At 36.9% G+C, this 23,004-nt stretch overlaps 4 protein-coding genes across 6 annotated transcripts; 1 reads left to right on the forward strand and 3 right to left on the reverse strand.

Moving 5' to 3' along the window:
* The first annotated feature begins 2,549 nt into the window (after nt 1–2,549).
* LOC114746280 (tyrosine-protein phosphatase DSP5) lies at nt 2,550–4,679 on the forward strand. Its single transcript, XM_028934509.1, has 5 exons — nt 2,550–2,930; nt 3,200–3,293; nt 3,797–3,854; nt 3,977–4,020; nt 4,200–4,679. The coding sequence occupies exons 1-5, from the start codon at nt 2,794–2,796 to the stop codon at nt 4,455–4,457; spliced, it is 591 nt and encodes a 196-aa protein (XP_028790342.1). The 5' UTR covers nt 2,550–2,793; the 3' UTR covers nt 4,458–4,679.
* A 3,702-nt stretch (nt 4,680–8,381) lies between these two features.
* Nucleotides 8,382–12,576, reverse strand: LOC114746293 (probable WRKY transcription factor 20). 3 transcript variants are annotated; one of them, XM_028934523.1, is made up of 6 exons: nt 11,940–12,576; nt 11,678–11,848; nt 9,974–10,839; nt 9,719–9,877; nt 9,147–9,416; nt 8,382–9,119 (listed from the first exon to the last, which is right to left on the reverse strand). In XM_028934523.1, the coding sequence occupies exons 1-6, from the start codon at nt 12,162–12,164 to the stop codon at nt 8,702–8,704; spliced, it is 2,109 nt and encodes a 702-aa protein (XP_028790356.1). In that variant the 5' UTR covers nt 12,165–12,576; the 3' UTR covers nt 8,382–8,701. The 3 variants fall into 3 exon arrangements, with proteins under 3 accessions (XP_028790356.1, XP_028790355.1, XP_028790357.1); XM_028934522.1 differs by having other exon boundaries at nt 9,719–9,880; XM_028934524.1 differs by lacking the exon at nt 9,147–9,416 and having other exon boundaries at nt 8,776–8,874; nt 9,719–9,880.
* Nucleotides 12,577–12,858: 282 nt separating this feature from the next.
* Nucleotides 12,859–15,020, reverse strand: LOC114746261 (seipin-1). The gene is made up of 2 exons (XM_028934490.1): nt 14,484–15,020; nt 12,859–13,759 (listed from the first exon to the last, which is right to left on the reverse strand). The coding sequence occupies exons 1-2, from the start codon at nt 15,018–15,020 to the stop codon at nt 13,070–13,072; spliced, it is 1,227 nt and encodes a 408-aa protein (XP_028790323.1). The 3' UTR covers nt 12,859–13,069.
* Nucleotides 15,021–16,651: 1,631 nt separating this feature from the next.
* LOC114746294 (isopentenyl-diphosphate Delta-isomerase I) lies at nt 16,652–20,084 on the reverse strand. Its single transcript, XM_028934525.1, has 6 exons — nt 19,819–20,084; nt 19,189–19,244; nt 18,388–18,479; nt 17,506–17,608; nt 17,275–17,412; nt 16,652–17,186 (listed from the first exon to the last, which is right to left on the reverse strand). Exons 1-6 carry the CDS (start codon nt 20,061–20,063, stop codon nt 16,933–16,935), a joined length of 888 nt encoding a protein of 295 aa, XP_028790358.1. The 5' UTR covers nt 20,064–20,084; the 3' UTR covers nt 16,652–16,932.
* Between the last annotated feature and the right edge of the window lie 2,920 nt (nt 20,085–23,004).

Here is a 23,004-nt window from a genome sequence, read left to right on the forward strand (position 1 = left end):
TTTCATCATTTTCATCTGGAAGAGTTGTCTTTGCCAACGCATTTTTATTTGTTATCACGTATTTGCATTAAATAAATTTTCAATTTAATAGGAAAAGTATGGTTTATTTAACTTAAATAATTCAGTTTACGTTCAAAAAACTGAGTCAAGTGGTTTGTTCCTTTAGCACGAGTGCTGAAAAAAATCATGCACTTGGTTTTTTTTTTCTCCTTTTAAAAAAAGTTCATGAAGCTAGAGACCTAAGTTACCATTTTTCTAAAATAACCGTCTTAACGTCGGGAAAGCAATCTTGACATGTTTCGATTTTTTTTTCTCTTCGAATCAGAAGGGGAAAAAAAAGTACAATTCATATGCCTCTATGAGTGTGTGTGTGTTCATGAGATCTTGCCTGTTTTTGTTCACATTCCTTTGGCCACCGGTGTGATTTTATTTTTAATAATTGAGTTAAGGTGTGTCCAGCATCCCGAATTATTTTTTCAGGAGCGTCAAGTGTCTTAAAGTAATTTTCGGTGCGTGTCTCAAACTAATTAAAACGGTGTATTTATATCCTAGACTAACAGAAAAGTTAAGTTTGACTGTTATCTTGCTGACTCAGTCAAAGGTTGACTGAAAAATCTTACGTGGTGGACACGTAGGCATCTGATATGTATTATTTTGATGAGTTAAGGTGCACCCATCATCCTGAGCTATTTTTCCAGGTAAGCCCAGTGTTTTAAAGTAATTTTTAGTACATCTAATATTCTAAACTAATTAAAATGGTGCGTCCACGTCCTAGGATAATAGAAAAGTCTCGTTTGACCGTTACCTTACTGACTTAGCTGAAGGTTGATCGAAAAATCTTACATGGCTAACACACAGGCACCTAATGTGTATTATTTTGACTAAAAATTCAATTTATTTTCTCCTTTTCTAACATTTATCTTTTGCCAGTTTTTAAACTTTAAAAAAAAACAAAGAAAGACCACTGATTCACCCTCTTAAATCCTGGCACATGTATTACCCATTCAATCACATCCTCGTCTTTAACATTTTATCCCATTTCTTCCACCACTCCAATTTGAAACCACAACCGCCGTCACAGCACACTTCCGTCTCTGTCTCTGTCAACTCCTCATCCGACTCGCATTTGCTTTCCTCATCATAGAACACAATAAACTTCTCCCTGGTCACTCTGTCAACATCACCGTCACCTGACGAGAAAACACCTGCTGCCACCGGGCTCATCTCTAGAGCTTTAGTCAAAATAATGCACATCAAACACCTGTATGTCCACCATGTAGGATTTTTTGGTCAACCTTCAGCTGAATTAGCAAGGTAACGATCAAACGAGAATTTTCTATTAGCCTAGGATATGGACGCACTGTTTTAATTAGTTTGGAACACTGGATGCACCAAAAATAGTTCGGGGTGTTGGGCGCACCTAATTCAACCTTCAGCTGAATCAGCAAGGTAACGGTCAAACGAGACTTTAGGACACTGGACGCACTTGGAAAAATAGTTCGAAGTGCTGGGTGCACTTTAACTCGTCAAAATAATACACATCAGACGCTTACGTGTCTACCACGTAGGATTTTTCGATCAATATTCGGCTGAGTCAGTAACGGTCAAACTTAACTTTTCTGTTAGCTTGGGATATGGATGCACCATTTTAATTAGTTTGAGACACTAAATGTATCAAAAATTACTTTAAGACACTGGGCGCATCTGGAAAAATAGTTCGGGTGCTAAATGCACCTTAACCCATAATAATTTGTCAATTTTAATTGCAAGTTGAAGTTATATAAGTAGCTTGGATTGAATTTTATGTTACTCTATATTTTATTATTGTTGCAATTTTTCTTAAATTTTTTACTATGCAAATATGAATTTTAAGTTTTTATCTAGAATTCTGTGATATATCTGGTAAAAAAATTTTATTGAGATATCATGCGAGGATGCATGACTTCCATTTTAATAAAGACTATTATAAATTTAGTTATTTCTTGATTGAAATAAAAATCCTTTTCTATGACATTTTAATAAATAATAATTAAAAGTTTTTAATTATCTCTAATCTCTTAACAAAACGAAGTCTCCAGTTATATTTTGCGAATTCTGAATTCTCAGTGCATCTTTTTGACCCAATTTTTGTGTAGAAAGACAAAAATATTCTTATCTTATTTAAATTGTATATTATTAAATTGGTGTTGTAAATTATTAAATTTTTATTGTAAATAATTACAGAGGGTTTAATGAAATTTTTCCTGATATTTTTCAATGGGAAAAAAGAACATGTTAGCTATGCGCCTGAAGGTGCAGTGACCGGGCACGGTCTTCAACGTTGACCAATGACCACATTGAGAATCATCCATGACGACACAAATGAACGAAGGAAAGAGAGGGGGAAGCTTCCAGCGAGGAGGAGTTCAACTTCTCCTCTTCAACATTGACGGCGCAATATTTTTCTACCGAATTTATTAAACTACCACACCCATATTTTTACCCCAAATATAGCAACTTGCGAGTCCGGAGGCCAAATCATTCTCACTCCCGCCCTTCTTCTTTATACGAAAAATCGTGCGCCGCCAATTCCTTTTCCAATTTCCCAAGTTCCACTTCGACCGCTTTGGACCATCCAATTTAGATTGCGTTTAATAAAGTCATTTCAATGGTAAATTTATTCATAATTCCTGAAATAAAAGGCAGGATCGAGAATGGGATCTCAATACCGTTGATCAGTTATTTGTACAGAACTAAAATCTCAGACTGAGAGCGGAGGTCAGTGCCAAACTACAAAAGCCGGTGGGATTGATCATGGAGGATGGACGTGATCGCCCCATTCTGCTTCCGCCGCCCAATTTCTCGATGGTCGAGGACAACATTTTTCGATCCAGTTTTCCTCGACCTCCCCATTTCCCCTTCCTTCAAACCCTAAATCTTCGATCTATCATGTGAGTTCTCCTTCTCATCCCTTCCCCTAATTAGCACCGACCAATCTCACCTTCATTTTCTTTTCATAGTTCCCAACAATGAAACGGAAATGCGTCTGCTTTTTTTTTTTTCCCCCCACTAGTTGGGCGGGCTGAATCAGAATTATTCGCATTTGTTCCTTTTAATTTATCCAATCGCCCCTGTTATTTTGAAAATTTGCCAAGAAACTGGATCATTTTAAATGTGAAATGTAAGTTCAAATCTTCTAAAGTTGGCCTCTCTGGTGCAGATACTTGTGTCCTGAACCATATCCGCAGGAAAATGTGGAATTTCTTCGGTCACAGGACATTCGACTCTTTCAGTTTGGAATCGAGGGAAAGACGGTAATTTCTTTTTGTCGTGCGCTATCCTCTCTTACATTTATTAGCTTTATAGAGAGTCAGAGACATGTCATGTACCCAGCTAGTTGGCTCAAAGTGACCGTCATCCCATACCCATAACGGGCGCATGGCTCCTTTTACTTTCTGAGACGGGTGTTAATCGATATCGTTGGCAGCATTTGTAATAATTGAAGGAACCAGCATCCCCTCCCCCAAGAAAAAAGGAAAAAAAAAAGGGGGGGGGCGTGTGCGGCTCTAGCATAAAGGATTTTTCAATGTAATTTTTTCCCTCATAAATTAGTAATGGAGAAGCTTGTGCGAATTTGGGTATGGCAAACTGCCTCTATGTCAGAAACTAAATGTATGATTTTACATTAGGCAACGAAAACTGCTGATGCTTAAGACAGGTAATGATGAAATATAGTTTATGGACTTTGTCTAGCTATCGTCGTAGGCTTATTTTGATTCCGTAGCTAATGCGCAGTGAATTGTGACTGTATGTGCAGGAGGTTTCAGTACCGATTCTGAAGGATACTGTCATGGATGCTCTGAAAGTCTTACTTGGTACTGAATAAAGCCTTCTCGAATCTCTTTGAAATGCAATTTTTTTTGTATACGCCCTTGCAGCCGCTGCCGTTTTTCTTGTTCATTAGATGTTAAAGCTACTTTACTTGTTGCCATTTCAGATGTGAGAAATCACCCTCTTTTAATCCATTGCAAACAAGGAAAGGTATTGTTGTATTGGCTGACTTATCACCCTCCTCAGAATACTTTATTTTTATGCCCCGTTTTTGAGCTTTGGAAAGGTTTTATCGACATTTTCCACTATCATCTGCTCATTAGTTAATCATGATTACACGCGCGAGCACACTCAAACTGGACTGACAGTCTTTTTTTTATTGTATACAGCATCGAACAGGTTGCCTGGTGGGTTGCTTGAGAAAATTGCAGAAGTGGTGTTTGTCTTCAGTGTTTGAGGAGTACAACAGATTTGCTGGTGCCAAATCGAGGATGGCGGATTTAAGATTCATAGAATCGTTTGATATATTATGCCTGAGGCATTGCCTTTACAGTATTATATACCAGTACCAAGGATATAATTCAACCAAGAGGCGGTTGTTGTATAAAGAAGAGAATTTACAGAAGCCCCAAATGACATCCGTATAGATGCTGCGGCATTCGATGCCTGGTTGGGTAGAATTCATCCTTGTTCAACACCATGCACATGCTTAGAAGTCACATTAAAACACCTGGCCTTGCAGTTTTCTTTTGCCTCTCCCAGTGAATCCAATTTTACAGTGGCCCTTGCTTTCCATCTTCCAAGAACTTTTCTTTTTATTTTTTGGGTTAATATAATATTTGGTTCATCGAGTTTCAAACTGCATGTTTGATTTCTTGAGAGTAAAATGGTCTAAATTTTGATTAAATTATAAAAACTAATATTTTAAATGAAATGCAATTTGAAGAACTAAAACTTAAAATTTAAAACTTGAGAAATTAAGATAAAAAGAAAAATAAATTCGAGGGATTAAGAATTATATTAACATTTTTTTTAAAGTACAATTTTAAGAATTACGAAACACATCTGGCCTGTCTTCTCATCCTTTCTTTGTAGTCCCCCCCCCCCCCCTGCTTGGTGCACAACCAATTTAGGCATTTGTATGGTGATATGTTATATTTGCTCGAGCCCAGGCGATGGTAAAGTAAATTCATTCAACCTTGACTTTGTGCACTGGATCACGAGGGAGGACTCCTTTTTTTTTTTTTTTGTTAACCCAAAATGCAGATAGATGTTGTGAGATTTGGAAGTTGTGTGTATTTTATTCTACTCAGAATAATTCTTAAAATTAAGTCCTTCGAGATGCCCCAAAAAAAAAAAAAAGGATACTGGAGTGTGCAATACTTCTGATTAATAGTTTCGTCCAATGTCTTTTTTGTTTACAAAGCCTGTTAAACTGGTTTGTGCACGCATCTGCATTCAGAGAATCGATCCAGAGGCTTTTGTGCCCCCATGTTTCAGTGGGTTTCTATATGGAAAAAGAAAGGGACATGTTAGGTGAAGTTGGAAGAGATTTTAGAGCCTGGCATCATTCAAATTTTCAATTGATTTTTTAAATTAATTTTTATGTAAAAACAAAAAATAACTTCTAAATATATATAAGGAAAACTTAATATGAAAGTCCTTATAATTTTATCAGATTTTAAGTCAGGTTCTTATAGTTTTTTTTTATTGAATCCTTTTTTTCTCTGATAATAGTATAAACCTTTTTGTTAAATCAGCTGTTAGTTTTAGTTGACACCGTCTTCCTCTCTTTCTCTCTCGATTGCAGCCTCTATTCTCAACTTCTCTTCCTCTCCCCTCTTTCCCTTCGTAACCCCCCCCCCCAAATCTTCTTTATCTTTCTCAGTTTTTCTCAAGGTACTGAAAACTAGACCGATGTATGAATCTGTAAAACAATAGTTTAAAGGTTAAGGAGTCAGATTAGAATTAACTCAAAATCAAACTGGTCATAATTAAAATAATATAATTTAATTATATATGTATGAATACTTTAAATCAAATTTAGGGGGTGTTTGGAGATCCCAAGAATCACTTTTCACAAATATTTTATCACAAATCGAGATAAATACTCTATATATTTATTTCGTATACCGTAAAAACACTTCTGAAACTATAGTTTTGATCTTATCCAAATACTTCCTTAGAGACGCTTCTAAAGTGCTTTTGAAGGGCAAAAGAGTCCTATTGAAGTGACAACTCCCAACAAATGAAAATGAGTCTCGAGGCCTGTTAACTTGTGTACGTGTGTAAAATAGTTTTGTTTTTTAAACACTATTGCCGTGTAGCTTTGAATCAATGAATCTTGATAAGTGTGCTAAGCTTCCCCCCCCCCCCACCCCATTCTTCCTTGTGGAAACCCCTTTTCCGGTGTTCTTTTAATCTTCTTTTTGTCTCAAAGTTCAAATCTCATGAACACAGCCCCTTTCTGCTATGGTTCTGCAAAATCTTCAGCGATTGTATTTAGGTTTTTGTCTCCTCCCTTTTTTTTCAACCTTTATCGTGTCCACCATCCCGGCATCTCCCATCACTTGTTACTGAAATTGTCTTCAGCCCCAGGTTTTCCTTTCTTTTTCAGCCATCGAGATTATGTTGCTTCTCTCCTCCCTCTTTTCTTCATCTTTCCTCATTAATTTGAAATTGGATTACTCATATGAGAGGGGAAAAAGTTAACTCGGGTATCTTGTTCCACTCAGTGAGTTACCTGAGTTAGACACGAGTTGTCCCGAGTTACCCTGAGTCAACTTTTTCTCGAATTAGAACTCAATCAGACCAGCCAATTACCTGATTCGTCGAGTTCTGAGTCAACTCGACCGAACCTAAAAGCCATGGTTTTTCTCTCTCCTCTTTCACTGCTACTTTATCTCCCCTCTCTTTCTCCTTACCATCATCCTCTTTATCTCCTCTTGCAAAAGTTTCACTCTTAAGGGTGCGTTTGGTTGGAGGGGAGGAGAGGGAAAATGAGCCCTTCCCTTTATTTGGTTAAAAATTTTGGAGGAGAGGGGAGTTAAAGTGTCCCCTCCCCTCCCCTCCCTCCCCCCCATTTTGGCTCCCCTCCAAATTGAGGGTTTTTGGAGGGGAGCCAAAATTTTAAACCATTATGCCCTTATAGTTTTTTTAATATTCCACTTCTACCCATAAAATATATTATTATTATATATTTATTTTAAATAAAAAATATATTATCCTAAGTAAAAAAATAAAAAATATATACATTATTATAATTAAAAATATATTATAAAAATTATTTAAATAAAAAATTATAATATTATAAAATTAATTTTTTTATAAATATATTATTTATTAAATATATTTTAAAGCTGAAAAAAAAGATAGCTTAAAGAAAATAAAATTTTATTTTTCTTAGAACATATAAAATTTGTTAATTTGATTATTTTAAATATATTATTATATTAATTAGAATAAAAAATTACTGTACCAATTTTTTAATACATATATTAACATGATAAGACTGAATTTTTATTAAATTATATTATTTAAATTAAGATGTAAATTAATTTATATAATATATCAATTAAAAACATAAACTAATATATAAGGGTAAAATGGTAAATTGATTATTACTATCCCTTCCCTCCTTGAACCAAACAAGGGATCATTAAATACCCTCCCCTCCCCTTCTTTTTAATCAAACCAAATAAGGTGAGGATGAAACCTCCCCTCCTCTCCCTACCCCTCCCTCCCCTCCCATCCCCTCAAACCAAACAGGTTCTAAATTTCAAACATTTCCTTCTCCCAACTATAATAGTACCTTCCGCCTTCTCCATTGTTGCTAGGCATATGAACAGAATTTTCATGGAGGGGGGAAGGGAGGGGGGGAAGAGCACTACCCATATATGGATCGCAGAGGGGTAAATTAATTCCAAGAGCCAATGTGGATCACTGAGGGGTTGTGCAAACTACCCATATATGATATCTTTGACCAATAATTTCTGTATGAAAAGTACTGTGTGATTTCTATTCAAACTTACTCAACTCGGCTCCAATTTCATTGTATAAACTCAACAGCATTGCACAAGACACTATACTTTGGTTTTCACTTTTATCCCACCTTGATCGAAAATGTGGCATGAATCTAGAGGGAAGGACATGACGTAACTGTGAGGGGGGGAGGTGGGGGGAGAGAGAGAGAGAAGACGATGGTAGGGAGAGAGGGATATGAACATGAAGGGTGGGGGGGAGAACCTGAGAGCAGAGACGGTGCGCCCGAGAGAGAGAGAGAGAGAGAGACTGTTAACTTAAACCAACAGCTAAATTAACACAAGAACTTACCTTATGAACAGAGCAGATAATAAGGAATTAATAAAAACAAACTATAAGGATCTAATTCAAAATCTAATAAAACTATAAAGACTGCGATATTAATTTTCTCATGTTAATAAAATATTAACATGTTATTATGATGAAATATGACTAAACTATTTTGAAACGTCATTATATAATAAATGATAAAACATTATATGAAAATTATTAAAGGAAAGATTGCATTTTTCCATAATAATATTATTAAATTTTTTTAAAAGAACATAGTAATCTTAAAATTAAGACCAAGCAAATCAATGATAAATTATGTACAAGGCACAGACAAACACATCTTGAAAATTACAGCATCCCCTCTTCGATTGACGCCCAAACATGGTAATTTTGCTTTTTGGCCGAAAAGAGTGATTCATATTTACTGGGAAAAAAAATAAAACATAAAAAATGAACTATGACATGAGATGCAAACAGTGTATGCATTGCTAAGATTCAAAGACTGTTGCCAAAATTGGGACAATAATGCTTATGAAACCTAATGGAACTGCATGCTGCTGGTAGTTTATGAAACATATTATGGAGGGAAACCGTGCACGACCCGATTATACACTGAAGTGGATGTCGACGATGGAGTGAGGGAAGCAGTGGCATGATCAGCGATGGGCATGCAGGCATCATAGATAATAGCATCTTCATGCTCCTGTTTAGGCCTCAGGAAACCTGTATCGACCTCCTTAAGCAGCTGCCCTGAAAGAAAAGACACAGGTCTTGCACAATTGAGATTGAGTCCAGCCGGAGGAAAACCTCCAGATGAGGGAAGGTTCAACGGTAGTGACACTGGAAAGTCAGGGAACACAGAGGTCATAGAACAGGGTTGAGCAGTAGCACAAGAGCCGTAAGTCAAGGTATTGCTCAAGGGAGTATACTTCATCTGACATAAGGAGGAAGACCCGAATTTCATCGCATCGCCGAAACCTCCAATAAAACCGGGCCTCATTAACTCCCCGCTAAATTCAGGCTTCCTATCAAAATGAGATGCAGTGTTTTGAACTTGATTTTCCGGCTTTCGAATACTGACACTCCCAGGTGGTGCAAGAGCCGCTTGTGTAGTGGCTGCACTTGAAAGCATACAGGCACCACTCGAGCTCATTTGATTGCTGCTTCTGGCGGTGGGCACTTCATGGTTGTGTTTACCCTCATAAGCAGTTATTACAAATTTGAGATCGTGTGAAGCCCTTTCCACATGTTTCCTCACAAGACACCCAGCACTTGTGCATTTGTAGTAGCTCCTAGAGGAGATCCAAAATAACATAATACAATACCAGCATGTGTGTGTGTGCTCGGGTCAGAATTGTATGGTCGTTATAGCCAAAGTCTCAATAGAGTATGCATGTATGCCGCATGTGGTATAGGGCTCTAATCTACTTAAAGCAACAACTAGTTCTGGAAAACAAATACCACAGACGCAAACACACTTGAAGTTTGAATATCCTTGAGGAAAAAGCGAAACAAATCAGAACCAGGGTTCCCTGCTAAGAATCTAGTTTAACTAGGAAGCATACATTCAAGGAATGGAGAGAGAGATCATTACCTAGGGTTTGGATTTCCTTTGACAACTTTCTGTCCATACTTTCGCCAGCGATAACCATCATCAAGTATGTCCACCTCACTCTCAATTTGGACAACTACCCTTGGCTCACGGACAGCCCTAGAAGCAAAATTTGATTCAATCAAGCAGCTCTCTTTCTTCCTACAAAAAGTACATTCATAAACGTAAATGTATGTTCGTTTTTCATGTCACTGTTACCAAGCAGACAGCCAGACACTATCAAATAGAAAATAAAACCTTTTTGACTCAGGTTCTTCATCATCTGCATCCTCTTCAAGTGATATGCTTCCTTGAGTTGCTCCTTCTTCATCATCATCTTGACTAGCAAGTGTAGAAGAAAGCTCTGGAGTGTCCTCTGACTCAAACATGTTGATAGGTTTACCCTTGTTAGTTGATACGAGATCTGAGAGTTCGGTTACAACAGAAGTTGATGATGTCCTTTCCTGATTATCAGCCTTCCAATCCAAATTTTGTTTTATATCCTTCATCCCTGAGTGAATGTTCCTCCAACCACCGTCAGCTTTAACAAAGTTTCGGCCACCTTCCCCGTCTAACACCTCATCAGTAGAAAGTGCTGTGCCCAGTGATGGTCGGCGACTAGGTTGAGGTTTCCCATGATTATGAGTACCCTTGTAGATAATCTCAGTTATTTGGCCATCAAGAGATCGTTCCACCTTTTTCTTGACCTGACAGTTAGGATGGGTACATTTATAATAGCTCCTAGGATATTCACTACCTTTAACCTGCTTCTGTCCATATTTTCTCCAATTGTATCCATCCTCTGAGGTCCTTACCATTCCCACCAAATAGGATGCATCTCTCTTGTCTTCTGTAAGATTATCCTGTCCAACATCCTTGTTAGCTTTTCTAGGTAGAAAGCTTTTGTCAGCAACTTCCTCAGAACGACGCATTTGCATCTCAAGATTGTTAGCGTCATAAGCTGCATCTTGTATAATTTTCACATCATCATAAGAATGTACGTCACTTTTCACTTTATGTCCTTTCGGAAACTCTGCTGGAATTGAAAAATCCAGTGTTGTATCAGGCACAATTGGCTGGCAATCTGAAATTCCTCCCTTTGCCATAATGCAATGGTTAGAGACCTGATCAATTCAAACATGCCAAAGATTACATTTGTGCATAGTAAATTATTATTTACTACAAATCTCATGACTGATATACTGGATGGTATTTGGGAAAGACTGAGTTTATAGGAAAATGTTTTTAAAAAAATGTTTGAATAAAATGAACAAGAAGGAAGGAAGGAAGAAATCATGTGGATAGCTGATTTGGCTTCTTTTTTTTTAAGCACTCTTGCACCTAAATTTTTCATAATGGTAAACAGACGGAAGTTACCCAAAAAAAAAAAAAAAGGATGGAAACTCCAGGTACAAGACCTTCGCCTATTCCTCAGACTACCCGTCTCCAACTGAGAAACAGTGATCTGGTTTTCATTCCACATTAGTATGCAATTTTAACAATTTGATTTCAGTAAATTTCGCAAGATTGCGAGATGAAATGCACTGAGTGGAATGGGTGGAATTGTATGATTCGAGCTGAAAACAAAGAATCACGGAATCTGGCAATCCTTTGAGCGCAGCTTTTGTCAAACCAAGTTTGTGGTCCAACATAGCTTGAATATGAAATTTCATAGTACCTAGGTAATTACCACCCAATAAGTTCTATCCATTTCTCTTATTTTTTAAACAGGACATTGTCATCACTTTCTATACTCTGATTATTTCCCTCATCGAAATCACGTATTTTCACTTCACTATTATACCCCATTGTAACAAAGCAAAGAATGAACATGATGTAGGCAAATACTGTTGTGTATAAAAAGGGGCACGAAGAATGCAAAATCATAATGCAACGAATTATCTTTTTAATTTAAAAAAAAAACTGTACCTGAATTCACCACACCAACAAGAAAAAGTGTACCTGAATTTCGGAAACAGAGGAGGCAGGAAAAGGGTTGGCATTGATTTGGGGCTTGACATTGGCAGAGGAAGCGAAGCCAGGGCCAGCATCGAGAGGGGCGGAAGTGAAAAGTGATCCCTGCTGAGTGAGAGGAGGCAGCAGAAAATTTCCGGTGGTGGGAGATGGCATTGCCTAGAGCAAGAGAAAGTCAAGTAAATCAAGAGGTCGGGGCGCGACAGAGGGAGGTTGTTTTTTTTTTTGGGGGGGGGGGGGAGTTGGTTACCTGAGAATTAGGAAGCATGATGGGAGAGTCAAGCAAGGCCGTGGGACTAATACCGGGGGGTATAGTGACACGGGGGGAAAGAACTGCCGGCGAAGCAAGTGGGCTAGCGGTGCGAAAGCAGGGCGTATTGATTCTGCCGGCACCGGAGCCGAAGCCCCTTCTCTCTGCGATGCTCCGTTTATCCGGCGATCCACGAAAGTCGTGAAACTCTGCGCCTTCTCCCATTGGATAATGATGATGATTGTTGTTCTTGTCAGTAACGTCGGCAGACGGAGCGGACAATGAGCATGACTTGGAGGGAGTGGAGCTGGAGCTGCGGATTGGAAACTGGCGCCTTCACAGACAAGGGCGAGTACGAGGGTGTGAGAGAGAGCCACTGGGACCCACTCCTCCCCTGTTGTGTTCTAGAAATAGAAGATGAGAGCGTGTCATGATGATCGGCGATAAAATCTAGAGGAGTTAGATTGGGATTTGAGGGGAGGGGACGCGTGGGCATCTGAGAAGATGAACTGCGGAAGGAATGACATGTGAGGAATTTCAACCCACATGTTTCGCGTGCCCTTAAAACAGCGCTTGATTGTTGCGCATCTTCCTTCCGCAAAATCACATCTCCACGAGCCAACTTCGGATCTCCATTCTTTCCCTTCATCTCTCTCTCTCTCTCTCTCTCACTCTCATAATAGCCTTACCAACCTCAACAACACAAGGTTCTTTTTCTATGCTCCCTCTTGTCATCCATCTGCGTCCACCGCCTTCAGATTCACTTGTAAGGAACCTTCTTTTTGATACATGCGTGCCTTAAGTGATAACTAAACTTTCGTCAATTTTGTTACTAATTACTTATCGGAATCAGTTAATGTGATTGTCACGCCAATACTGTTATAATGTGAGAGTAAAGCTTAAGAGAATTACTATATGTCAGTAGGTGTTACCATGCGCGCATTAATCCAAGCTTACTACCATGGTCATTATAACAGCAACCATTCGCCCCCCTCACTTCCAGTGATATTATTATAGACTCACAGCAAATCACTCGTGTTGGATATTGTTTGCCAGTTCCAACCATTCCAACTTTTCCAGGACAGAGGTAACCTCGAAAATTAAAGTACACATTATCCTTGACGCAGAAGTCAAATTAAGCAGACCGATTCAGAGTCCCCAACATCTTCAACAGCCGTGCTGGTTACTTCTTCTCTAGTCATGGTGGTGCTGGAAGCCGATGACGCCATGGCTTCCAACTCTGCACCACCACCCTGCGTAAGCATCGCTTTTCTCTTGCTTCTGCTTCTTCGCCATTTTCTCAACAACTCTGAAACTTCACTTTCATCTGCTTCCCTCATTTGTGATTCTTCAGCTTCTGCGCTCCTCAGTTCCGTTGGGCTGCCGTGTTCCGTCATGTACTCTGGTACCACCATAAAAGTGAGCGGTCTGCAGCAACACAGCAGAATCATCAGCAGCACAGTGTAGATGTACAAGGACACCCACACATAAAATGTCCACTTCCAATTGTGAACCAATTGTTTAGCCCCAGGTAGTTGGGAGTTCATCACGATCTCGGCTTTGTATATCTGCGGCAGAGACGATGTCCCTGCTCTCGGACACATAATGGCCTTGATTGCCTTGGTTCTTCGATTGTCCTCCTTGTGCTTCAATATTTCTACGTTGATCTTCTGGGTTTCCTCAGATATTCCCAGTAACAGAGGCATGCCCATTATTAATGTCCTAGCTAGTCGGACTGGGAAGCTTCTGTACCGCAACATAATCGGCTGACTAGATTTCACTGTAACATTCCCATTTACTGATAGGAGTTCTGCGCTCAACTGCAATCAAGTACAAACACTTACGCCAAGTTAAAACAAAATGCAAACTATCTGATAAAAGCGCACCTCTGCTTTACAAATAGGGTCAGAGTTGAGAATCATTATGGGGCAGAAAGCATAGCCGGATAGAGTAATTTCTCAACACGCATGGAGTTCTGGAAGCATAATCATTATGGGGCAGACAGCAATGAGATATCGACTATAATAATGACGTACAGGCGCGGGAGAGTTCAAGCTCAGCTGGAGCCCTAGTTCTAGTAGTTCGATGGTGTTGTCAAGATCTGTAATAATAAAAATAATCTTACCTTTGTTACAAAACTATTTTATTTTTTTTAAAATAGTTCTTATTATAGTAATAATTCTAACAAATATATTTGTTTAACAAAAATATTTTTTAAAAAACAGGATCTATTTATTATAAATAATTAATTTAATTAATTTTTTATTAGCTAGTTAGAATTTTGTTATCATATTCATACACGAATCTTGAGGCACGTCTATGCAATCAGCCTCTCCGTATCATTTTTCCAAATGCATCAATGTAAGCGCGGGGACACGCGCACGGATGTACTAATATATATAAGAAGGGTCTACTTCAAACAACTAGCAAGCTAGAGAAATCAACGGCAGCTAATTAGAAACGTAGGCTCCCGGTCGACCCTTGCCAGGATTTCATACCGTCTCAGAAGGCATGTGTAAGTACCGTGCAATGCTGTAAGCATACCTGAAAGACGCCAATCTCCCGATTGAAGTCAGATTCGGGCATGACAAGGACCAAGGAGATGTAAAATGTATGGCCAATCGGAATACCTATCTGCTTGTTGTTGCTATAGCCTTCAAGGCCACTGATGAGTCCAGCGTCAAAAGAAAAGACAGCCGTAGGGTGAGCGTCGGTGTAATCGAAGTGCAACTCTTCCCTCGCAAACACAGGTTCCTCCGCCCACAGATGAACCAATCCAACACCCAGCACAACAGCCAGAAGGAGAACCAATAACAGAACCATGCACACATAAGCGGCACTAAGAAAGCCAAGTCCGAGCCTCTTAAATAAGAGGATGATGGCGGACGGCATTCGGTTGACTGCCGATTCAACGTTGTCTCTGGTCTCTTCAGCTTGATGGTAGGACTCAGACGCAACAGAGAAAGGGGTGGAGCCAGAAACAAAGCACCTGTAGATTACATCAGCCTGAAGGGATATGAGTTTTGCGACCCAATTCGGTGGTTGTGGGGAAAGAGGAAAGGGCTTTTCGTCTTCTTCCATGGGGTAAGGCAGAATTCAACAGCACTGCTGGGCATGCGAGTTCGACCAAGAACAAATTAAAATAAAAGAGACGGACTGGATACATGCGAGCGAGAGAGAGATAGAGATGGCACGGCGGCACACGTGTCTCGTGCATGGGACGGATATTATGTCGTCGTGGCAATGGTGCATCGCGAGAGCCTGCTGTCGTGTCAGTCCTTCCTTGAGATCGATGTAGTTGCAACCTTTTCTTGGGCATCGTAAACGTAACCCATTTTACATTTTTAATTTAATATTTTTAAATGTTAGAAAAGCTATAGCTCATGCAGTTTTTGGGTATTTTTAGCCATTTTCATTTACTTTTTTCTGGCGTCACAACTCATAAAACAATCCGCACACAATTTTCAGTTGACACATTGAGATGTGCAGGAGACGATCCCAATCCGAACGCAGGGGAGTACCCGCTCGCCGCTGCCACTCCCATTCATGCCAAGCGTATGGCCATGGTGACTCCGATTCCACCCGTTTGGTACGATGGAATAGAAAAATTTGTTTTGAAGACGTGCCACGGAAGAAAATTACAAAATTGCCTGAAATCTCCATATTGCTTATATTAAAATACTGAGTTAGGATGTAAATTTATCCTAAAAATTTAAAATCATAATAATACTACCTCCAGTCCTAATTATAAGACCCAATTGACTTATTTGAGGATATTAAAGAAGTAAGTTAAGTTAGTTATTTGTAATAAATAAGTGTTGTCATTCCTAAAATATCCTTGCTAATTAAGTGTATTGGCTAGAACTATTATTATTAGAAGGATTATTTTGAAAAAAAAATACATAAATATGAGAGAAAAAATGAATTGGGGTCTTATAATTAGGACCAAACAAAAAGTCAAATTGGGTCTTATATTAAGAACCGGAGGTAGTATTATTCTTAACCCTTAGGTTGCGTTTGGTAGGAAGTACTGAAAATGAAGGATTGGGATTGAGATTACAATTGAAAAAATCTATTAGGAGAGTGTTTAGTATAAGAGATTGTTTGATATATGGGATTAATCAAAACCATATATGTGGGATTGGGGAATACCATGGGGGAAGTGGTATTCCCCAATCCCACTTTTATGGGTTTGCTTAATCCCATATAACAAACAATTACTTATACTAAGTACTATTTTAATGATTTTTTTCAGTTGCAATTACAATTCCAATCCCTCATTTTCAATGCTTCGTACCAAACGGGACCTTAAATATTCTGTAAATTCTGCCCATTCATATTTTGAAAAACCAAGGTTTACAATGCATAAATTTCATCAACTCAGGGTGGTGGATACCAAATACTAACTCTAATTTTTAATATAAGAACTCGTTAATTAATTTAAATAGATTAAGAAAACTGATTAAATTAGTTATTAGTAATAAATAGATACTATCTTTTTTAAAATATCTTTGTTAATTATATATATTAACTAAAATTACTATTTAATGAAACATTTAGCATCTATAACTATTATAAAGACTCTTAAAAAAAAATAATACATATGAATAAAAAATAAATTAAAATCTTATATTTAAAATCAAATTCAATATCAAAACTAATTATTGTATTAAGGATTGGAAGTAGTATATTAATATCCCAGGCACATGAAATTACTTGAAAATAGCCAAAGACCAGAAGTAATGGATTAGTATCCTGCACGAAATTACTTGAGAACATCCAGGATCTTATTAATGAGTACTCACGTCCCACTAACCCAATATTCAGACCACACTTCTCAGCTAATTATAAGATACAATCCATTATCACGGTTCTGATGTTCAAACCAAAAAAAAAAAGAAAAAAAAAAGAACAACTTCAAAAGACCAGTGCAATAAATCCTTCACCATTTTTGAGCACAAGAAACCAACTTTATTTCGACAATGCCACCAATTTAGATCAATTTGTGAATGGTTTTCATGTCAGCGACCTCTCTAAGATCTCCTCGTTCCACATGGTCCCACCACTTGAATAGGAAATTGTCCACGACTAGTCTGAACCAAGGAGACAGTTTCAATCCTTCGTCACCGGCGTCAGCTTTCTTCAACAGCTCCTTCAACTGCTCCCGATTCACGTATTTAATATCGGCCACTTCATCTGGATTAGGATGAACACCAACATCCCGAACTATGAATAGCAGATAATCAACTGCAATGAGGGGAAGAAATCTTTGTCAACAAAACCCTCCTTAGAACGATTACTTGCATAAAATTAGAAGCCAGTTAAGTTGCCTCACGTTCATGCTCCCCCCATTTGCCATCGGAAGGTGCTTTGTAAAGCATGCGACCCAATGGGATGAACTGATCAACTGGCACATCTTCAGCAACAATACCAAGCTCGTCCAAAAGTTTCCTCTGAGCCGCATTTCTTACCCCTGGCACATAAGGAGTCAGAACCGTTTAAGAAAAGCACTAATGACAAACAGGGCAATATTCTCTCTTAACATAAAAAGTATATCAACATATACCAAGAGCGTGCTCTTCAATAAGCTCTGACTCGCGGTACAGTGGATGGCTGCAGCAGGTGTTTGTCCACACAAGAGGAAATGTCACCTTTGTTGCAGATCGTTGCTTCATTAAGAACATTACCGAATCTTAGTCAACACACGCAAACAAAACCTTAAGAGTCTAAGACCAGTGAACAGGCGTGCCTTATGGAGAATTTTCAGTACATAATCAAGCAGAAGAATATCTGAGAGATGCCATGGCTTATATAATACACATATACATATATAAGAAAAACTATTCAAAGAAGTATCATTTAAATTTCACCGTGTCGCTTGAACGTTAATTATCAATATCATATATATGTTGCTAGACATTATGTTAATTAATATAATTCACACTAGTCAGTAGCATCATCGATAACATTACTGGGATCTCTTTGCTCGGTTGTCTGCTGTGGACAATCTTTCACTGGCGACAAAGATTTTTTGTCATTTTCCTTATTTTACAATTTTTACTAATATAAAGAGAGATCTAATTTTGTTCGTCAACTAAGAATATAAGTGTCTCAAAATCATGCGTAAAAGGAATGCATTAAAGTTGTTGTAACTTATGTCTCCATGGATATTAAATGCGCTTAAGTTTTAACTCTTAAACCCACTCCATAACTTGCAAGCAGATGTAGAACAACCATTCGTAGTTATAATTGTTGCAACAATTAACTGAAATAAAGACATTCGTGGCACCAATAAAGAAAATTTATCCAACAAAAATAGGACATAGATAGGAGAAAACAATCCCAGCATCTGCTCAAAGCTCTGAAAATTGTCAATTTTGTTTTAGAACAAGATATACCCTGCATGTCTATCAACGAGGCCACAATTAATAGAAAGAGGAATGCATACCTGAAGAAGCAACTCATACTTTGAGTTGAACAGAAACACACTGAAAGCTCTATGCAACAAATTTTCAGATTCAATCTTCTCCATCAGGTGACCTAGAAAATTGAAGTTCAGAGAAATGAATTAACAGAGCCGGAAGTGAGCAGAACAGTACAATGGAAGTTAAGTTATAACTAAGTTCCAATTCACCATGCTCTTTTTTTGACAACGGAAGGTAAAATGAGGAGGAATGGGGGGATGATAGCATAGACTCGCAGAGAAAATTGAGTGTCTGCTAGACATATTAGCTCTATAACCACTATCAAGATATGACATGAACCATTTAAAATCCCTATTTGAAGCCAATAGTGCTAGCAGTTTGCTTGCATTAAATATAGACTAATCCTTGTATTTAAAAAAAAAGCCCTAGTCCACATAAAATAAGCCGACATATCTCATATGCTTGATTGTTTAGGAGCAACTTTTCTTACAGCATCTAAATTGAATGATCTGGAAACACAAAATAGAAGTCAACATTCAGATTACCAAGCACAACGCGAGCAATTTCAACAGCTAGGGATTTCAGAGCCTTGTTATTTGCCATATCGAGATATTCTCACACCATCCACCAATGAGTTATTTATATTCATAAATGTGAGGATTATTAAGCTGTTAGGATATGGCACAATAAAGAGCTAGAAACAACACCGCTCAATATATAACAGGAGAGGAGAGATTTTATTTTAATCTTTTCAATGAACAAAGCTTCGAAGACATCAGAAATTCAGAATGCATATGAGATTCAAACATCGAAATTTCCCTTACAATTGTATTTGGAATCATGACCGACAACACGATCATTCTCATCCACCAAAATGCATCTGCAGAAAGTTTAAAAACATATCCGCTGTCAACTCCAGGGAAGATAAGTGTAAAAGTCAGGATACATGCAAGTAAAAGGAGGAGAGTGAAATTATAGTAATACTCCTAGAAACCTGAAAAACTATCCATGAAGCTTAGCAAAGGATAGTGACTTCCCATCGCAGAACATACAACTTTAATATATCCACATACATATGTATATAGCCGAAATTATGATGTGGACTCCAAAAGCAAACAAGAGGAGCCGGAAACTAGTTCACAGTAGCAATAAGATTAAATAAAGCGAAAATCACAAAATCACATGCTACTAAGGGTCACTTCAGCTCAACACATTTCATGCTAAATAATGGCATAAACGAAAGCCGAAGCAAAAGAATTTGGCAATAGACACACGCTCCGTGCCTTCTAATTGAAATAGTGCTTAATTCAATTAAATTAATCAATAAGTAATAAAACACGGAAACGAGAGAAAAGAAAAACAAGAGGAGCTACAGAAGAGGTGTATAGAAATAGAAGGAAGCGAAGAGTTGCGGGAGGGAGGGGGAAAGAGGAGAGAGGGAAAGGGGAGCATACTCGTCTTCGAACATGAGGCGGCGCTGGACAGCGTCCATGGTGGTATCAGGAGGGTCTCCCATGGCGGCAAAAGTGGATAGAGAGAGCCTGGCAGTAAGAGAAGAGGGAGAGCGGCGAGGGAGCAGGAGGGAGAAAGAACAACGAGATCTACGAGGGAGAGAAGCACACAGTGGCGAGATGCAGAGTTTGGTGCTCTTAAAGAATCTGGAGCTCAGCGCGAGCGACATGACCGCACGGACATCCATCCTCTGCCGAAATCCCCCATTTTGTTTCCTTTGCTTTGTTTTCATTTCTGAAGTAAATAATGAACCGCATTAATTTACCCCCCCTATTCATAATTCATAACACAGGACTAATTAACTAATTTAAAAAAATTAATTAATATGATATATTTTTTTAAAATTCTCTAATCATCTTCTTTAATTTTCTCACTTCCTCTCATGCTTGGTTATTATTGAAAGAATGTTAATAAAATTAATTTTAAAAATTGATAAATAATACGAAATAACATCAATTTTCAAATTAGGTTATATATAAAAGATAAGAAGAGTGATATTACTTATTTCAATTTTTATGTTATGTATGAATAAAAATTGAATATGTGCTGGGCGGTATTCTTTTAAACAAAACATGATTACGGCTGCTTTCCTAATCTCCTCCCTGATAGTATTAACATGTAAGATGAAATGAATCCCTTCCTTATTCTTTATCTCTTGTTGTCCATGAGTCCATCCTTTTTATTTTGTCCACGGACCATCGTGCCGGATTTTTTACCATCTTAAGTAGTAGTCCCAAATTATTAGGATTTTCATTTTTTATAATTTAATTCCTTAGGTGCATTTTTATACTTGATAGCGAAGAATTTTTATATTTAAACGCTTTTGACTGTTTTTACCCTATCTTTTAAACGCCGTGACTCTCTACCGAGATAACTGCTCTTCAATGTGCCAGTATGATTAGTTCATCTGGGCTTTAAAATAATAATCAATGCATTACTATCAAATAATAAACTTTTTCCGTTTTTAAGCCAAAATAATAAACTTTTTCTGCGTACATGTTGGATTTTGTTCATTATAAGTGCTGCCTTGATTTTTTTCTCCCCGAAACTCAATTTAAATGTTATTAAATTTCTATATTCCCCGCGCGAATAGACCGCAGAGAGATGGGGAAAAATTTTGTCTGTTCCGAAAATAAGGGAAACACGACATATTTGAAACGAGAGAGATGGGCAAGAAAAGAGAGAATTGAAAAGAGAGAGGGAACGAGTCCTATTCCATTTCATTCTACCAAGTATATGCATGCCACGTCAAATTTTCGGAGCTAATTCACATTAATAACGTGTTATAAAAGTGAAAAGATTAGAATATATAAAAGAGAAGAGCAAGCCAAGAGATTGGGAGAGAAAGTAAGAATTTCTCGTTTACTTATAAGTATCAATGCCTTCTATATATTGTCTCTAATCCTAATTATAAGAGTTAGTTGACTAATTTGAGTAGATTAAGGAAGTAAGTTGAGTTAGTTATTTGTCCTTAATAGATATGTGTTGTCTTTTCTAAAATATTCTTGCTAATCAAGTGTATTAGATAGAACTACCATTGTTAGAAGGACTACTTTGAAAAAATATATAAATATGAGAGATAAAATGGATTGGGGTCTTATATTTAGGACTAAAATAAAAATCAAACAACGTCTTATATTAAGAACCCGAAGGAGTAACATCTATTTATAGGCCATTGACCCTTAAATCTTAATCCTGATATAACAACGGAATAAAGAGAAATATAACGGCATTAGCCATAACAAACTTTTTCTTAATCATTCATTAAGGAGATTATGAGTTTAGAACGTTTAAAGCTTAAAAAATTCTTTAAAAAATCATAAAAACTAAGGGTTGTGAATATTCAAGTTTAATGTTCAAGTTTAAAAAATAAATTTAACTTGATTACAGGTTTAAAGTTGACCCTGATAAAATTAATGCTTTAATGATAAAATTATATCACAAAATATTTTAAAATACTAACTTTACTTAAAAAATACTTTCATAACACTATATGAATCACAAGATACTTTATCACTTTGAGCACAACCCCAAAATGTTTCCAGGTGCTTAACCCCAAAGTTTATTTAAGTAGATGCCAGTATGAAAATATGACTCATATTAGTTTTAGTAATTTGTAACTAAAAATCTCATATTCGTAATCATATAAAATAATATCTGCAATCTATTATTTCTTGAGCTTCATATAAAACTTATTCTATAATTCAAAACTGACGTAGTATTTTGTTAACAAATTTTATAATTTAAACATTATTAAAAATATCTTTTTTGAAATTTTAAGTATTAGAAAAAAAAAGTTTTAAAAAATACGTCTTGAATTTCAAATTTTCAAGTTAGTCATGTTTACTACACTTAATAATAACTGACTATATTTTAAAAGTAACTTATAATGTATTTTGGTAGTAATTTTTAATTTAAAATTTTAAAATTTAAGAAATGTTTTTTTAAGATTTGTGGAAAAAATAAAGAAAAGCACGTGGAAGGCGAGGGGACGTTAACAGGGAAAGAGGGGAGGCGGTCACAGTCGGAGGTTGGGCGGTGGGTCAATTTGTTACAGTTAAATAACATCATGTCGTTTTCGAAAAATGAAAATACTATTAACTCTCATTTTTAATATAAATTTAATTAATTAATTCATAAAAATTAAAAAATATCACATTATATTTTTATATAATCTAATACTACCGCCTGTCCTAATTATAAGAGCTATTGACTAATTTGATAAGATTAAAAAAATAAGTTAAGTTAGTTATTTATAATAAATAAGTATTGTATTTTCTAAAATATCCTTGCTAATCAAACGTATTGGTTAGAACTACTATTATTAGAAGGACTACCTTAAAAAATGCATAAATATAAGAGACAAGATATATTAGGATCTTATAATTAGGACCAAAATAAAGTCAAACAGTGTTTTATATTAAGGATTAGAGGTAGTAATACATGTAAATATTTTAGAAAAACTAACAAAATATATTATAATTTATTTATGTCCTATTTATAACTCATTTATAACATATTTCACACATATCAAGAAAAAACTTAAACTTCATTAACTCTCATTTAAAATTCAATAACTTTCTAACTTTAACCCTATTTAACATACATTATACTCCTCCGGTGACCCA

Source organism: Neltuma alba, unplaced genomic scaffold (assembly GCF_004799145.2).
Source record: "Neltuma alba isolate B1F8T4 unplaced genomic scaffold, ASM479914v2 tig00004928_pilon, whole genome shotgun sequence".
Lineage (NCBI taxonomy): Eukaryota > Viridiplantae > Streptophyta > Magnoliopsida > Fabales > Fabaceae > Neltuma > Neltuma alba.

Bases quoted from the DNA above. Each gene is read 5' to 3' on its own strand.
- LOC114746280 (XM_028934509.1), top strand. From the start codon at position 2,794: ATGGAGGATGGACGTGATCGCCCCATTCTGCTTCCGCCGCCCAATTTC. The intron at 3,294-3,796 runs GTAATTTCTTTT...CTGTATGTGCAG, and splicing joins TTGGAATCGAGGGAAAGACG to GAGGTTTCAGTACCGATTCT. The intron at 4,021-4,199 runs GTATTGTTGTAT...TATTGTATACAG, and splicing joins TCCATTGCAAACAAGGAAAG to CATCGAACAGGTTGCCTGGT.
- LOC114746293 (XM_028934522.1), bottom strand. From the start codon at position 12,164: ATGGGAGAAGGCGCAGAGTTTCACGACTTTCGTGGATCGCCGGATAAA. The intron at 11,849-11,939 runs GTAACCAACTCC...CTCTTGCTCTAG, and splicing joins TCATGCTTCCTAATTCTCAG to GCAATGCCATCTCCCACCAC. The intron at 9,881-9,973 runs GTTTTATTTTCT...ATGTACTTTTTG, and splicing joins GAAGAACCTGAGTCAAAAAG to TAGGAAGAAAGAGAGCTGCT.
- LOC114746261 (XM_028934490.1), bottom strand. From the start codon at position 15,020: ATGGAAGAAGACGAAAAGCCCTTTCCTCTTTCCCCACAACCACCGAAT. The intron at 13,760-14,483 runs GTATGCTTACAG...ACTTGATTGCAG, and splicing joins GGGAGATTGGCGTCTTTCAG to TTGAGCGCAGAACTCCTATC.
- LOC114746294 (XM_028934525.1), bottom strand. From the start codon at position 20,063: ATGGATGTCCGTGCGGTCATGTCGCTCGCGCTGAGCTCCAGATTCTTT. The intron at 19,245-19,818 runs GTATGCTCCCCT...AACTTTCTGCAG, and splicing joins CGCCTCATGTTCGAAGACGA to ATGCATTTTGGTGGATGAGA. The intron at 17,609-18,387 runs GTATGCATTCCT...TTCTTAATGAAG, and splicing joins AGTATGAGTTGCTTCTTCAG to CAACGATCTGCAACAAAGGT.